Genomic DNA, 16,602 nt, shown 5'->3' with positions numbered 1-16,602 from the left:
GGGGGCAGCAGAAGCCTGGTCATGGAGGAGTGAGAAAGCAGAGGCTGTGTTAGGCCACAGAGTGATGCAGGGGCGCAGTAGACAATAAAACAAGAGGGGGACTGGCCTGGGCTCAGCACCTGCAGAGTCTTGTGTTCTCTGTTTTGGATTTTAGTTTGTGAGAAACAAGTTAATTGTCAGGGGAAGAGATAAGAGTTATGGACGTGGTCCAAACAAAAGGTGATGCATGTCTATGATGACAAAAAAAATTGCCCTGCAGGAGCAATGGGGGACATAATAGTGGGGTAGGTCCTGTAGAATGAAATTGCTTCAGGAAAGGAAAGAGTTACATTTAACCCATTTCCATCTTGGAGGCCTGGCCCATTAGTAAGTGCACACATAAGAGAAGCAGCTTTTTTTTTTTTTTTTTTTTTTGAGAAAGTTAATAAATACTGTCGGAGAGAGTATAGGGTAGGGAGAGAACCAGACAAAACCTTGAGGAATGCTTAGACTTTTGAGGGAGAGTGAGAGGACTTTGAAGGAGAAGGTGATAACATTGGCCTCCTCTTACCTTACTCTGAGGAAAGCTGTCTGCTTGCATGTTTTTGGTTTCTACCTGTATCACTGGTTCTCACATGTCTATCTCTAACCTCCAAACAGCCTTTACCACTGCCTGTAGGAGAAGCAGCTTTTTTTTTTTTTTTTTTTTTTGAGAAAGTTAATAAATACTGTTGGAGAGAGTACAGGGTAGGGAGAGAACCAGACAAAACCTTGAGGAATGCTTAGACTTGTGCATTTGACCTCCTTAGACAGTGTGCATTTGACCTCCTCCTCACCCCTTGCAAGCCTGCTCTTTCACTTTCTTACATTCTTTCTCAATTAGTGGCTACAACCATTTTCTTTCCTGGTGACCTACCCTTCACACATCCTATCAAGTGTGACTCCATCTTTTCGTTCACTCCCACATCTGATTAATCACCTGGTCCTGTAGGTCCTGCCTGCCCCTCTTCCTCCTCTGTGCCCCTGCCTTAATTCACCTCTTGTTCTTTCTCCTCTGTGTTACCTCACCAGGATCTTACCTCATCTCCCTGCTGCCAGTCTTTCTCTGGGCCAATCGCACACCACATACTTCTTTAACCTCTACCTGAAATGCCAATCTAATCACTAACTTCCTTGCTAAAAACTAACAAGGGTCTCCCGATAAATAAGGGACCCACAGAAGTGGATGGCCAAGCCCCTTGTCCTGGCCCCTGAGCCTAAGACCACTGAGACAACCAGAGACAAACCTGCAGTCCAGCAGTCAGATTTATCAACTTGTAGCATTGAGAGATCAAAGGGGCCTTGGGTTCTCACCAAACAAAGAGAGAAGGGTTATGATAAGATTCTGGAAGATGGAGTTCAGATGAAATCCAAAAGAAGCTATGCTCCTGTAGGCTCAGAACAAAGCAGGTTGTGAGTAAGGGGATCAATGCCAGCTCTACACTGTCTCTCTCCACCCACGCCCCTCTCTCCTTGGAAACTGCAAAGCTTAGATAGGTATCAATTGCTGTGTCCAGGAGTTCATGTGAGGCTCTGCCTCCGGGTTGGAAATAGAGGCTGCTTTTTTTGTATGAGAGTGACTTCAATCTTCTGGGCAAGAGTGGGAAGTTTAATTTTTACTGATATGATTTCAAACAGCAAGATTTCTTACAATCTGTGATTTTAGAGATCCGCATTTCTCAGAGAGTAAGAAAGCGATAATTATTCAAAGAAGGGGGTGAGTTGGCACCACAGTTGAGAGAAACAGCATTTTCTGTTAACTTCACAGCTGGCTTTATCTATGTCTGTCATTCTATTCTGATGCATGGCAGGACAGCTTTTTACTTTTAGTCATTTTACTCTCACACCTTAAGTCTTCTTTTGAGATGTCAAATAAGACCAGATGTTTCTGCCCTTGTATGAATGAGCAGAGCCAGATAAGATGGAGGCCATTCCGCACTCCAGTTTCATAAGCTCTTTAAGATTAATTTCTCAAGTTTCAATTTTGTTTGAGAAAGTGTTGTACTTTCACCCACTGTCCAATGTGGAAAGTAACTTATTTATATTTTTTAATCTTTCCTGGTCTTTGCACTCTTGTAGACAAGCCACTTCTTTTTCTTCTCTTCCGCCTTCTCATCTCCTGCCCATGTCTCTCTGTGGCCAGGACTATGCTCTTTATGCCTCAAAGAGAAGGAGGCAGAGGAGAGAATGGGAGGGTGGGCAGGTAGGAGCAGCAAGGACAGGGCATCCACAGTTAGGACCTCTGGTTTGCTTGTGACAGCCAGTCATGCAGGCCACTTAGAGCCTAATGTGTGTTTAGGTAGAAAATGGCAGTCCCGTTCCATGGATCTCCAGCAAGGTGCGGTCTCTCCTTGTTTTAGGGAATCGTACTGCCCCAGATCGTAACTGGAGTTGCAGCTAACCTTGTCAATGCCCTCATCAACTATCTGTTTCTCCATCAACTGCAGCTTGGGGTGATGTGAGTCCAACCAATTCTTGGGATAGGGAAAAGGAATGACTTGCATATATGGCTTTTCCAGGGTGGGAGGTGAGGGAGAGTGAGACCTTTACCTGGTCATTGTGACCACGTGTAGTCTTCTCCTTGGGCCTCTCTGGAAAACATGGTCAGGGATAGAGAGTGATACTCTCTGGAAAGAAGATGACCTCAGGGCCTGCTGCAGACGTCTCAGTAAGGGGTGGGTGCTCATCTTGCTTGCTAAGTGAAGCAGGGAGAGGGTAGAGGACGGGCACCTCCCCTCATTGGAACTGTCCTTCCCAGGGGTTCGGCACTAGCAAATACGATTTCCCAGTTCTCCCTGGCCCTGTTCCTATTTCTCTACATCCTCTGGAAGAAACTGTATCAAGCTACCTGGGAAGGTAAAGGCTGCCTTTTATTTTCCAACTTTAACGTGGGTTTTATCTCAGTTTGAGCTCCAGCCTGATGCCTGGATGTATTGTAAACGTGTCTGTGTCCCATCTGCAGGGTGGTCTCTCGAGTGCCTACAGGACTGGGGTTCCTTCTTCCACCTGGCCATCCCCAGCATGCTCATGCTGTGCATTGAGTGGTGGGCCTACGAGATTGGGAGCTTCCTGAGCGGTCAGTGTGGGGATAGATAGCAATGGCTGGTGGAAGTACGGGGGCTCTGTCCAGAAGCATGGTGTCAGCTGTCTCTCCGCTCACAGGTATCCTTGGCATGGTGGAGCTGGGAGCCCAGTCCATTGTGTATGAACTAGCCGTCGTCGTATTCATGGTGAGTGTCCAAGACCGGTTGTGTGGAGGCGCTAGATATGTCTCTGGAAAACGTCTTAGGACGAGCATAGGCATTTACAATATTCAGCCACAATTTGTGAAGTGATTCACGAAAGTGAAGTTTCATCGTAGAGCCAGGGAGGGTCTTTTTGGTATGGTGGGGTCTTTCTGTGAGGTGAATGGAATTGGGGAGATGCTCTAAATGACTTGTTCACTGCTAGTCTTCTATTACCTAACAGAGTTCATATCTGAAAGATTTCATTCCATTGCCATACTTGCCAAATAGTTGTCACAACACAAATGCCTTGGGGGCAGGTGGGGAAGTAAAGGGTGATGGCACTGGATATATGGCAATGAGGGCCAAGCTCCTTGTGTCTCACCAACCTCTGCTCCTGCCTGGGTCTGAAACCTCTTAAAACTTCATGTGACCATTCCTAGGTTAGACACGAAGGAATTGAAAGCGGTCTTGAGCAGGTCTTTGTACCTCCTTGTTCATAGCAGCATTATTCACAATACCCAAAAGGGGGAAACAACCCAAGTGTCCATTGATGGATGAATGGATAGACAAAATATGGTCTATCCATACTATGGAATATTATTCAGCCTTAAAATGAAGGAAATTTTGATATGCTGGAGAAGAACTCCAGTCGTTAGAGGCTTTCTTTCAACTGTTTCACTGAAAACATCAACTGGAAATTCTGAAGGGCTTTCTTCTCTAGCAAGTTACAATTTATTTTTATTTTTAGAATACAAGTAAAAGTTTATTGTACAAAATTAAGGCCTTCATATTTCATAGATCATTAAGGCTAAAGGATGACTTCAGCCTTTAGTTTTAAAAATACCTGCACAAAAATTTCACTTTTACTTCCCCCCACCCTCGCGAGCACTTTAGAAATGTAAAAGGAAAGATGGGGAGAGAAAGGGAGTGCGTAATGTGGAAAGGGACTAAAGCCAGAATGTGCGCTTTCTCATTGTTTGTAGTACTTGTAACGCTTAGAGCCCAGCCCTTAAGACTGGTTATTTTAAAAGCACAAAGTGCATTTCTTGTTTTTTTTGTTGTTGTTGTTTGTTTGTTTGTTTTCTAAAGACTCATTCCCTTGAGGACCTGTGCTTTTTTTCTCTATTCTCAGCAGAATTTTTTAACCTATATTTGTTACTTTGACATTTTTATATTTGCATATGTTTTATATTTCAATAAATCCAGTAACTATATCTAACGCAAAATGCTTAATGGTATGCATTCTGTAGTATGTAGTGTAATTTTAAAATCAATCTCCTGCTTTTGAAAATAGTTTGTTTCCAATGTTTCTGTATTATTAATAACACTTCAATGAACATTTTAGGATGAATATCTTTGCATACTTGTTCAATTATTTCATTAAGGTAAAGTCCTAAAAGTGAAATTTAATTATATTTTAAGCCTTGCATATATTGCTATATGCTTTCCAGCAGGCTTATAAGAATTTATATTTGTTTCTCCTTAATCTAAAGATTTTTACCCTTTACTTATATTAACCAATTGTTTACATTTCACCTCATTTGCTTGCTCTTTCTAACATCTATCTACATCTATATCTATCTATCTTTTTATCTATCTATCATCTATCTATCTCTCCTTAGCCTATATTCAAATACCATCCATTGTTCTATAATGTCCTTTTTAATTCCCCACCTCCACCGCTCCCGCTGGCATTAAGGTGTCCTGCCTCTTTAATTCCTTTAATCGATAACATGTCCTCAGCCTTTCTTTGTATTTCTTGACCTTGATCTTTTAGAAGAATAGAAGCTATTATACACAGACTTTCCCTCAATTCGTTGTAGTGGATATTTCCTCTTGAACACATTCTGACCCTACATATTTGGCAGGAATGCTGTAGCATTGGTGCTATGTCATTCTCGTGCATCATATCAGGAGGCACGTGATGTGGATTTGCCCCGTTATTGATTGGCGATATTAACTAATTGGTTAAAGCACTGTCTGCCAGGTTTCTCCACCCAGTTATTCTCTTTCTCTTTGTGACTAATAAATAATTTGTTGGGAGACCCATGTGTTTGCTCCCACTTAGGGACTCAGTCTCCCATTTCTTTTATATACCTCACTGTGTGTGTCAGATTTTCTATAGCCTTTAGCAATCCTGGTCATAAGGCAAAATTCATGTTTAAAAGAGAGATAATTTTTTTAAATTAATACTAATTTCTCAAGTGGTAAATTTTTAGATAATAGTAATGGCTAATTTTTACTGAACAATTACTACATATGAAGCATTATTCTAAGCAGTTATTAGAATGCACGGATTCATTCGATTCCCACAATAACCTTAATAAGTAGGTACTATTATGAGATCCCTTTTATAGTTAACAACTGAGGTCTGGAGAGAGTAAGTAACCTGCTCAGGGTCACACAGCTGATAGGTAGCCGAGTCAGGATTTGGACCCAGGAAGTCTGGTGTCAGAATTCCCATTCCTAACCATATTGCCATACTGCTTTCCTGTATCTCCTTTGCCCCCACGCATGCCCTCACAAGAAGGGTAGCACTGCTGTTAGGTTGGTATGTGTCTTTGTTTTCTATTTTTTAAAATTAAATTTAATTAATTAATTAATTAATTAATTGTGACATTGGTTAACGAAATCCAGAAAGTTTCAGCTGTTCCTTTACACAATTCAGAGCTATTTTTTCATTTTTGTTTTAAATTAATTAATTAATTAATTAATTGTGACATTGGTTAACGAAATCCAGAAAGTTTCAGCTGTACATTTTAACAGTAAGGCATATATATATTTATATTGTGTTTTTGCCTCCTGTAGTTAGATTTCTGTCACCACATATTTAACCCCTTTACCCCATCTACTTCTCCCCTCCTTCTTTACCCTCTGGGTCTTTTTTTTCCTTAAGTTTTTTTTTATTCAACATTTTTTGGGGTGGGGGAAGGTCACCATTTTAGGATTCTGTCTTCTAAACCTGATTTCTTGATGATCTTTCAGAATAGACCTGGCTTGGGCTCCTGGCAGTCTGTCCTTCCACACCTAGAGGGTAAATGTGACAGAGGTTGGAAACTCTGTAGAAAAGCCAGGTGTGTGACAAAGATCACAGCCATGGGGTTCCAGGTTCCATGTTAGCCTTGGGGCTCCCAGCTAGACAAGGAGATGTTGCAAATGAGTCTTCTCATAACTTTTAGGACCATATTTTACCAGTAAGGTGTGAGACTTTATTTACCTGGTTCCTCTTCCCTGGGGAAGGTGCACGGTGAGGATCTGGATGGAGCTGAGAGGCAGGGCTTCTTCTTGGCTCAGTGCTCTCACTGTTTCCTTTTCCTTTTAGATACCTACAGGCTTCAGTGTGGCTGCCAGCGTCCGGATTGGGAATGCACTGGGTGCCGGGAACATCAAGCAGGCCAAGAAGTCCTCGGTTGTCTCCATGCTGGTCACAGGTGCTTAGACTTTTTAGTCAGCGACTCGTCCGAGCAGTCTGTGCACCGGAAACCCAGGTTCCCCATTCTCTGAAGACCCCTTTTTTCACTGTGCTGTTTCTCTGCCATTTTACCTCCAGAACTCTTTGCTGTAACCTTTTGTGTCCTGCTGTTAAGCTGTAAGGATCTTGTGGGGTACATTTTCACTACTGACAGGTGAGTGCCGACGTTTTCTTGAAATGTAAAATCTGTGATAAAGAAATGTTTGGGCAGGTGCTTTCATGCTGAGCCTTCTGGGGCTGTTGTGTCTTAGAGGGTTTCTGAGTAATTTGCAAAGTCAGAAACTCACTGATGTTACTCAGGAAAAACTGATAGGGCACAGGAACTATAATCTAGAGTGCCAATGTAATGGGCATTGGTGGAGATACATGCTTCTGGTGGTCCGGATACTCGTGTATTTTAAAGAAGGAAACTCCTTTTTGGTACCATTGTTTACATTTTCTGTGAATTTTTTTTTGTTCCAATGACAACCATCTTGGTATCTCAGAATCTGCCAGAGTACTTAGTTTGCAGTATTTGCATAATATATTTGTCAGACCAAATGAGCTGTCTTTGAAAATCACATCATCAGATTGATTACTGAAGAAGAAATTTTATACAAGATGAATCCCCTCTTCTCTGCAGATTCTGTTTGTTTGGTTGGTTTTGTGCTTTCATCAGTGAAGCTAGCTGGTACATTCTGACTATATAGATATATTGTGTAGACACCTCTTATTTGGGACTATTTTATCAGCAATTACAAAATGCAAATTGACTTCCTTCCTGGATTCAGAAAACAGGTGAATTTTCACACAGAACTAACAGAACTGACGTTCACCATCTATTCTTCAGGTAATTGTCTTTTGACTTCTGATGTTAGGTGTTATCTTTCAGCCTCAGCCCTTTTGCTGTGAGGAAATAAGGTGTTTAGCTATCCCTCACTTCTGAATGACTGAGAAGGCAACCAGAAATCATTTTTACTTCTTCAAAGAGATTCAGAACCTACTTTATCAGAAGTGTATCCTGCACTGATGGTTTCAATAGGAACATGGTAGATGTTTGATTTTGAATCTGTCCACTTCTGGAAACCATGCAGAGCAGAAAAAAGAATGAAAAACAAAAGACTCAGAAACTATACCTTCGATGAAATTAGGATCCATAAAAAACTTGCAAAATAAATTATTTGTAAAATGGCCAGGATTAACTGAAATTGGCAGAATCGATGACATAGATTCTAACAATGACAGATACCCAACCTAATTTTTAAAAAAGGGAGAGAACACCTCTAAGTAAAGTAAGAAAGGGGGAACTTACTAAAACAACAACAACAACAACAACAACATCACACAATAATTTTTAAAGCATAAGAGACTGGTTTGCACAACTTTTTCAAGTAGATTAAAAAATCTGAAAGGAATAAATAATTTTCTAGGAAAATAATTTATCAGAACTTACCCAGAAGACATAGAAGGTTTTAAAAGACTGATTCTCTTAGAAGAAATAAGAAAAATTATTTTAACATTTCAAAAATCACCAATTCCAGAAGGTTCCAAAGTAGGATTTTATAAAACCTTTAAAACATAGGTATTTCCAATGCTTGAAAGCAGAAAAAGAAAATTTTCCCCATTTTTTACGAAGCAAATATAACATTGGTATTAAACTCTGATAAAGTTTGCATGATAAAAAAGTCAAAGACCAATGTCACTTATTAATATCAATTTTAAAATAAAAAATAAAATATTAGTAGACAGCATTCACCAGCACATTAAAAATAATATATTTTGATGAAATATAGAAGTGAATGTAATATATTAGGTGGAAAAATAATTGTGCAGAACATCATATAGAGAGTGCTATAATATGAAATAATAGTCTAGAAAAGGAAAATAAGAAAACATATTTGTATTTCCTTATATTTTCATAAACATTGGACAAATACAGACATTAATAAGAATTGTTACCTGGTTGGGGTGGTGGTGGTAATGGCTGGTAATGGGAAAGTAGTAGAAGAAAATTTTTTCTCAATTTCCTTTTAGTATTGTTTGATTTTGTTTAACCATTTACACGTATTATCTATTCAAAAATAAAATTAATTTTGAATAAAAGAACTGTATTTCTGTCCTTTATTTTGGGTTGGGGGGAGTAACCATCTTGTTCAGTGTTGGATTTCTTATTCATTCATTCAACAAATATTTATTGCCACACAATGTTCTAGTTTTATCTGTTAATCACTCAAGGATATTTTGAATTTTTTTGTCTCCTCAGGTCAATGGCAGCATGTTTCTAGTCTCTCTTAGAGTATAAGCATTAAAATACAAGTTTCTAGCTTTAGAGGTTAGGGCCTATTTCTAGGAACCAAGGATCATTCTGTAAACTATACCTATGGCTTTTATAACTTGCCAACCTTGTGGCTCCATAGGGAGAACTTTCATTCTAATTCTGTTGAGCTTCATTCATTCAGACACACAGAGACACACACGTGGAATCATGTTAAAAGTAGGATGGCACTATAACCCAAATTGTATTTTTTTGTGTGGAGGAAGAGGAGTACCAAATCATTTGATTTAACTGTCTGCATTGACTGAACGGACTATATATTTTTTATAAAGGTCATGAGATACAGTATAGAGTTGGTTTCCACTATAGGCCAAGAAACAGTGGAGTTGTCCCTGAATAGGATATTGGCTGAAATGCATGAGCCTCTTCAGTTATACACAGAAGCCAAGTGCAGTCAACGGGGAACTTCAGAGTTTACTTTTTCAAATGTTTGTCTCCTGATCACCATGTGCCTTATTTTCCTAACAGAGAAATCATTGCTCTAGTGGCTCAAGTGGTTCCTATTTATGCTGTTTCCCATCTCTTTGAGGGTCTTGCCGTAAGTATTATGCAGTATTCCCTTAAGCATTTTTATGATCTGTGTGTTTCTTCTGATTATGGTAAATTTAAAAAGAGAAGAGGGTGGGGGAGGTGGGTGAATAGGGAGGTAATACTGAATATTTTTATATTTGCTTTACAAGAACACTGGCACATGATCACAGATTTGAAGTCAGCGTTCCATGGAATGGGGCAGCTCAGGGATTGGGTGTCTTTCAAAAGCATCAGCACCATTCACACTGGTAAATATCATTTGCCTACAGTGTACAAGTGGTGGCATTCTGAGGGGAAGTGGAAATCAGAAAGTTGGAGCCATCTTTAATGCCATTGGGTACTATGTGATTGGTCTCCCGATCGGGATTTCGCTGATGTTTGCAACCAGACTGGGAGTGATTGGTAAGCTTTAACTATGGGCAGGCAGAGCTGAGTTACTCACGTGCCCCAGAAATGACTGTCAGAGCACATAACATAGGCTTGTATCTAGAGCTCTGGAACTTTGGAGCCTTCCCACATTCATTCTGTGCTGTCAGAGAGCAGGGAGGGGGCAGGACGTAGCCAGGGGCCCAGGGCTGCATGTTCATGCCCTTCTCGTCCAGGTGGGCCACCTTCCACACTGACATACTTGAGCAGAGCAACATGATATTTCTATTCCTCTCCTTGTCCTGTCATTGAATGCTCACTTCTTCAAAGTTTGTGACAGCAGGGACTGCTGAAGAAGCATTCAGAAATGTACCTCTGTGGCCCCTGTTCTGTCCTTTGGTGACAGCCTTGGTAAGACCCTGAGAGTGAGTCTGCAGGACTAACTGAGGCCATTGTAAACTGGCTATACTGGAGAGTTTGTAGTTGAGGTAGGAGAAGCTGTGGGATGACATTGGTGTGATTCTTGTAGAACTTGCAAGAGCATCCATGGTGGCTACATACATCCTAGAGCAATGCCCCCTGAACCTTAGCCCACACAGTTGGCAGGATTCACGGAGGGCAATGCATAGGGAATGACCCTAGAGCCGTGCTCTCAATGTCACTTTCATTGTCATTCTGCAACCTTCACCTCCTGCCTGGCACAATTTTTTAAGCCGTATGTCTTGTGGATCTCCCCACAAGGCCATGGGTGTGATGTGTGTGAATAGCCCAGAAGAAAGACAGGGGTGGAGGGGACCTCTTTATTACCTTACTACATTTGGAGAAAAGAACTTAATACACATCTGAAATTACCAAAGTTATTTTTTTTTAAGTAGAGAAAGATATGACTGCCCAGCTTTGATTTCTAAAATAATAATTTGGAATATATTGGCAGTTAATAAATGACTATTAAAATTTGAACACATTATCTTTGGATGAGGAAGTGACTGACTTAAACATGGTTTGTTTTCATCCATCAGTACTTGGCAGGCTCAGAAGTGATGAGAAGTCATCTGATATCTAGAGTAAACTTCTAGACAGCGTGTCCCATTATGTTGCACATTTTTCTCAAGTTCAATAATATTTTAATGAAAAATACATGAGATGTTCAAAGAACGGAGTCACCAATGCAAAGTTCACTGCATTATGGTGCAGAAAATTATTTAGCTGAGTTTCTGGCTTTACTCATATTTTAGATTTGACAATGGCATAGTTAAGGGAAATATTAAAGGAATCCATCAAAAAATATAGATGCATCTGTGTCCCAAGTGCTGTACTAGGCCCACTAAATCATTAATAAAACATACCTACTATGTGCAAAGTGGAGGGAGTTAAGAATCACTTAAAAGTGATGTTGTGGTATATAAGCTTCCATTTATAAAATAAATAAGTTATGGGGATGTAATGTATAGCATGGCGACTATAGCTAAAAATAATATTTTATATACTTGAAAGATACTAAGAGAGTAGATCTTAAAAGTTATCACTAGAAGAAAAGAACTGTGTGGTGATGGATCTTAATTAGACTTACTGTGATGATCATTTCACAGTATGGTCGACTCTTGAACATGAATTTGAACTGTGCAGGTTCACTTATATGTGGATTTTGTTCAATAAATGTAGTCAGTCAGTCCTTTGTATCTGCCAATTTCGCATTCATGGATTCAACTAACCATGGATCAAAAACAGTCTTTTTGTATTCCCTACAGTGGTTTTCCAACTGCGGATAGCAAGTACTGTTTTCCGAGGATGCATAGGGCCAACTGTAGTTAAATTTAGGGGCAGTCAAAGATTATATGCAGACTTTCAACTGCACAGGGGTCTGTACCTTTAACCCCTACATTTGAGGGTCAACTGTATGTACAAATATTAAATTATGATGATGTATGTCTGAAATGAATATGATGCTATGTGTCATTTACACCTCAATTAAACAAATGTTAGGAACTCTGGGTTGGTGAGGGCTCTATGAGAAGATTGCAGTCAATCTCTGCCACCTATCACTTATAAAAAGCATAGTACCAACTGTTTTTGAATATTATGTCACCTCTGGTAGGGTTGCAAGTGCCAAGAGGAGCATCAGAATGCCACAGGTTCTCATGGGCAACTCCAGCAAATTGTGGTCATCATAATTCCCCAGGAGGCTTTTCAAATACACAGATTCCTGGGCCCTGCCAAGGAGATTCTAATAACCATCCTGTTTTAGGGTTCTTAGGTTGGGTCAAACAGGAATCTTTTAAATAGTATATAGTGAAATTCCTGGAAATCTAATTTATAAATTTCAAATTACACCTAGAAATAGCTGGTTACATTCTGTTTAAGATAGGGTGAGCTTGTAGTTTCTATGGATTGAGAACACTGGATTTGAAAGAGAAAGCATATATATATGTGTTTGTCTGTAGATATATGTACATACTTTGTACACATATATACATGTATATATACATACATATTTGTGTGTATGTATATGTGTGTATGTATATGTATACATATATACACACATATATATATACACACACATAGTGCTTTGACTAGTTCATTAAAAGAATGTCAGGTAGTCACCAACTTTATTCTAAATATTAGGAAGATTACACATGGAAAATGTAATATAAGGGCGAATGGTACCAAGGAGCACAGTTGTAAACTTTGCACTGTCTCTGGCCACCTCAACCTATAAACCATTAGCCCAGTCTAGCTACCTTACCATTATCCAGATCAATAAATAAACAAAGATCAACCAAATGGGACAAGCAAAGGCGATTTATTCAAAGCTTGCTCTAACAAGGGAGTCAGCCACTGTCACTTGCATTTTGGCGGACAAAGGCAGGCAAAGATGTGGGGGAACTTTACAGTGGAACAAAGGGAAGGCTCAGGTGTGTGCACTGATAGAGGTTGTTGGCCTGGGGAAGCTAGAGGCATGCTGACTCGAAGTGGGGCATTGTGAGATTGTTTAGGGGGTGCATGTTTGGTTTTCTCTGTCTGGTCCTAAGTTGAAAGCAGGGACAAAAATTAGGGAAGCTATCAGTTCTTGACCAAGTCTTGGCTATTTTGGGCCAATTGTTGCAGAAATTATTATTTAGCTTCCTAGATTGCAATCTGGCCTCCGGCAAGGCTAAAGTACAGCAGGCTGGCTTCCTGGGATGCTGATTATAGATAAGGGGTTGGTTTTCTGGACAAGTTGGTTTTCTGGACTGATTGCTTTAGGTTCTGGGTCAAAGTTCTATTTTTGTAGATGGTTTGACCTTTGTCAATTTGTATCTTCATTCTCTCACAGCTATTGTTAGAGTTTCTGATTCTGTCATCAGTTAACAACAAAAAAATCCTCATCCCTTGGGGTCTTCCTCTGTTTTTGTGTGGGTTTATTAGGTACAGTTTATATGGTGCTTTGAGATCTACAAGGCTTTTCCCATCCCCCATTCCCACCCAGCCTCTCCTTTTGTGAAATCATCTCTCTGCAGACAACCCTGCCCTGGTTTTTCCCAAAGTTTGCACTTGAAGCTAGTGAGATTCTGCAAGTAGCTCCCAGCAGGCTTTAGCACTTTAGATGACTGGTAACTTCTGCATATTTAAAATGTTAGTCTCCTTTTTTGAAGAAAACACGGTACAGTAGTTTGGTAGTACTATCAGCGATAGGAAGTTGTTTGTTCTGGAAATTTTATTTTCTTATAACTGTCACTATTTTAATAGCCAAGCATTATGATTCTGAACATTTGTTCTGAAATCCAAAACCCCAAGAAGTAGCCCCAAGGAGCGCTGAGACTCCCCAAAAAGTCTGGAAACCAAAGGAGCAGGACAGAGATCTCTGGCTCCATCTCAGCCATAAAAGCAGTTTTTCAGAAGTGGGATACGAGAAACATACTCCCCAAGGGTGGCTGGTTTTCCACAAAATTAACCTCTATTAAATATTTCCACTTACAGGTCTGTGGTCGGGGATCATCATCTGTACGATCTGTCAAGCTGTGTGTTTTCTAGGCTTTATTGCTAGGCTAAACTGGGAAAAAGCCTGTCAACAGGTAAGTATGCTCATCGATGTCGCTGTAAAGTTTGCTCTCCTAGAAAACAAACAGAATTAGCTTTCTCTCTCTCTCCTCACACTTCCTCTCATTCCTAACCCCCCATTTTGGAAGGTTCTTTTTTCTTTTTATCATGAATGCTACTTTTTTGTTGTTGTTTTGTTTTAATTAAATGCAGTTAGCATTTAATTCAGATGTGAAGAGCCAGATGACCCTTGCCTCATCCATTCCCCTTTGTTTATTCATTGAATAGAAAAATAGGGGGTTCTTTTCTTCCTTGTATCTCATGATAGGCTTCCACCTTTGTGCCTGAAAAGCCAATTTCAGGACAAGATTTGGAACTGAAGAGAAAGGTGGGATGCCATCAGATTTATCCGGATATTGTTTTTTATACACCCCAAATATTCTGTTAAAATATTTGTATGCACTTTTCTCTCCATTTTTCTAGGGCCAGTGTGGGGTCCAAAAAATAGGTTAAAGGGATGAAGGGAAAAAAAGAGATAACTACAAATGATCTTGGTTTCCATCTTCCCCCTCATCTTGTGCTTTTCCGTCCAATCTTCCCCCACCCACTGACCCCCACATCAATCATTATGAGGAATGATTGTATACTTGTCAGCTAGAGAAGCTCCAGTGTTACATGTCAATTAAAGACAATGGCTTGTCTCTTCCTAAACTTAGTAGTCAAGTCAAATGTTTTAACAACACTATGGTAAAGCTTTGTGGATTTACTTTGCATTTCATCTTCTAGGCTCAGGTACATGCCAATGTGAAACTAAATATGGTCCAGGATGGGACTTCTCTCTCTCAAGACTTACCTTACCCAGGTATGATATAACTACCTCCACTCTTGGAACAGGCCTAGCTAGATGGTCTTAGCTAGGGGCCATTCATGGCGCACAACTAGATTTGCTGCTGTGAGCTCCCACTTAAATAGGGCAAAATGTTTCAAAAACAAACAATAAAGTCAAGAAACACTTAATTTGAGGTAATAGACTTGAAGTTTGTTTGCTCTAATTCCAGACATTAACATATTGCTATATATGATTAAAGGCTGCAGGTAGCCAATTCCTTGGCTAATTTATGATGCTCATGCAAGCATTCTACAGATAATTCTAATATATGGTAACCCTGTGCTTTGACCTGATCTTGGAAACTGACATTTGTATATTTGTGTCAGTGGGGTTCACCTGTTCATCAGGCAAACACACTTGGGCTTTAAACAGATTATTGTTTGGAGGAGCTTTTAGGTTATTTTCCTTATTCTTACTATTCTGAAGTGTCGTGAGACTATATCTAGGTCTGAGTCACTATCCTGCTAAATATTTGGTAGGCCTTCTGGCATGAAGATTCCATCTCTCTTCAGTTCTGTGAATAACCTTGAATTATTTCTTAGGTTATTTTTCTCCTCCGCTGACCTTGTTCTCTTTCCAAAATGATTATATGGATGTTGGCCCCTTGAAAATTTCCCCTATGAATTTTAACTTAGACAGCGACTGCATTTCTCAAGTTCTTGCAGTGAGGCAGAGCTCCCTGGAGGACCCAAGCTTATGACAGTGGGATCCAGTCAGTGTTTGTGAGTGAATGGAGAGGCATTCTGAGGTAGAATTTCTTTTATTTATCCAGTGTAGGAACTGCTTCCTGAATAAACTTTCTCCCAGCTAGTAACACAGATACACATCACCTTTTACACATCTTTTATACCAATAGAAAAAAAAATCCTTTAAAGTTGTTAACTAAGTTCCTTTTTCCCCTAGTGGGCCCAGAAAACTGTGGAGAAACTTTAATGAGAGATGTTGAAAAAAAAGACGAGACCCAGTTGGATCAGCAGATACACCAAGAAGAACATCTTCAGGTCCATCCAAGGGACATGACAAAGTTGACTGGGAGGCAGTTGATACTGCGGCGAGGGCTCCTGCTCCTAGGGGTCATTTCAGTCTTGCTGGTGGGGATTTTAGTAAGAGTATGGGTCAGAATTCAGTGATGTGGCGAGAGAGAGAGAGAGAGAGAGAGAGAGAGAGAGCGCGAGCGAGTCAGTCAGGTCAAGTGATACTTTTGAGCTCACACACAACAAATTCATAAGCCCAAAGGTGGGAATTTTTCAGTTAAGGTCATTCAACTATGCCCATGGATTTCAAGAATTGAGAGTTCAAAGATATATTTTCTAATGAAGAAAAGGAACTAAGGTAAAAACTATATTCTAGTCCAAGACAATGTCTGAAAGATTACATTAGAATAATAATTTAGCCACCACTGTCAACCAAGGACCACTGTATACTGATTGCATTATTCTGCTTACTATTTCTTTAGACACAAACACGTTACTGACTGCTTCAGGGTTGTTGTGGTCTGATTTGTTTAAAATATATATTACAATATATCCTTTCTTGTGCCTTAGATTATTCAATGGAAACAGCATTTGTTAACATTCATTTGGGGTCAGATCTCAGGCACTCGCTGGCACTGGAGATGCTTAAGAAACAAAAAAGGGAGAGACTTTATTCAGAAGAAAGGAGTCCAATGGCATGCTTCTTATTAAGGACTTGTCATAATATCTGTTCGAACTGAAATGGATTGGCAGAAGCTAAGAGAAATGAAGCTGAAGGCTAAGGCCCTACTAGG

The 16,602-nt window shown here is 39.9% G+C and overlaps 1 protein-coding gene across 1 annotated transcript in view; it reads left to right on the top strand.

Moving 5' to 3' along the window:
* Positions 1 to 15,964, top strand: part of SLC47A1 (solute carrier family 47 member 1) — a 32,933-nt gene extending 16,969 nt beyond the window's left edge. Inside the window, exons 7-17 of the mRNA XM_011359029.1 lie at positions 2,379 to 2,476; positions 2,777 to 2,874; positions 2,981 to 3,094; positions 3,181 to 3,248; positions 6,568 to 6,676; positions 6,796 to 6,871; positions 9,500 to 9,569; positions 9,832 to 9,964; positions 13,886 to 13,980; positions 14,732 to 14,807; positions 15,738 to 15,964. Of these exons, the coding sequence (XP_011357331.1) occupies positions 2,379 to 2,476; positions 2,777 to 2,874; positions 2,981 to 3,094; positions 3,181 to 3,248; positions 6,568 to 6,676; positions 6,796 to 6,871; positions 9,500 to 9,569; positions 9,832 to 9,964; positions 13,886 to 13,980; positions 14,732 to 14,807; positions 15,738 to 15,964 (1,164 nt within the window). The remainder of the gene's footprint in view (positions 1 to 2,378; positions 2,477 to 2,776; positions 2,875 to 2,980; positions 3,095 to 3,180; positions 3,249 to 6,567; positions 6,677 to 6,795; positions 6,872 to 9,499; positions 9,570 to 9,831; positions 9,965 to 13,885; positions 13,981 to 14,731; positions 14,808 to 15,737) is intronic.
* Positions 15,965 to 16,602: the final 638 nt, after the last annotated feature.

The sequence above is a fragment of the Pteropus vampyrus genome, unplaced genomic scaffold (genome assembly GCF_000151845.1).
Source record: "Pteropus vampyrus isolate Shadow unplaced genomic scaffold, Pvam_2.0 Scaffold44, whole genome shotgun sequence".
Classification (NCBI taxonomy): Eukaryota; Metazoa; Chordata; class Mammalia; order Chiroptera; family Pteropodidae; genus Pteropus; species Pteropus vampyrus.
This window is presented reverse-complemented; position numbering and strand designations above follow the sequence as displayed.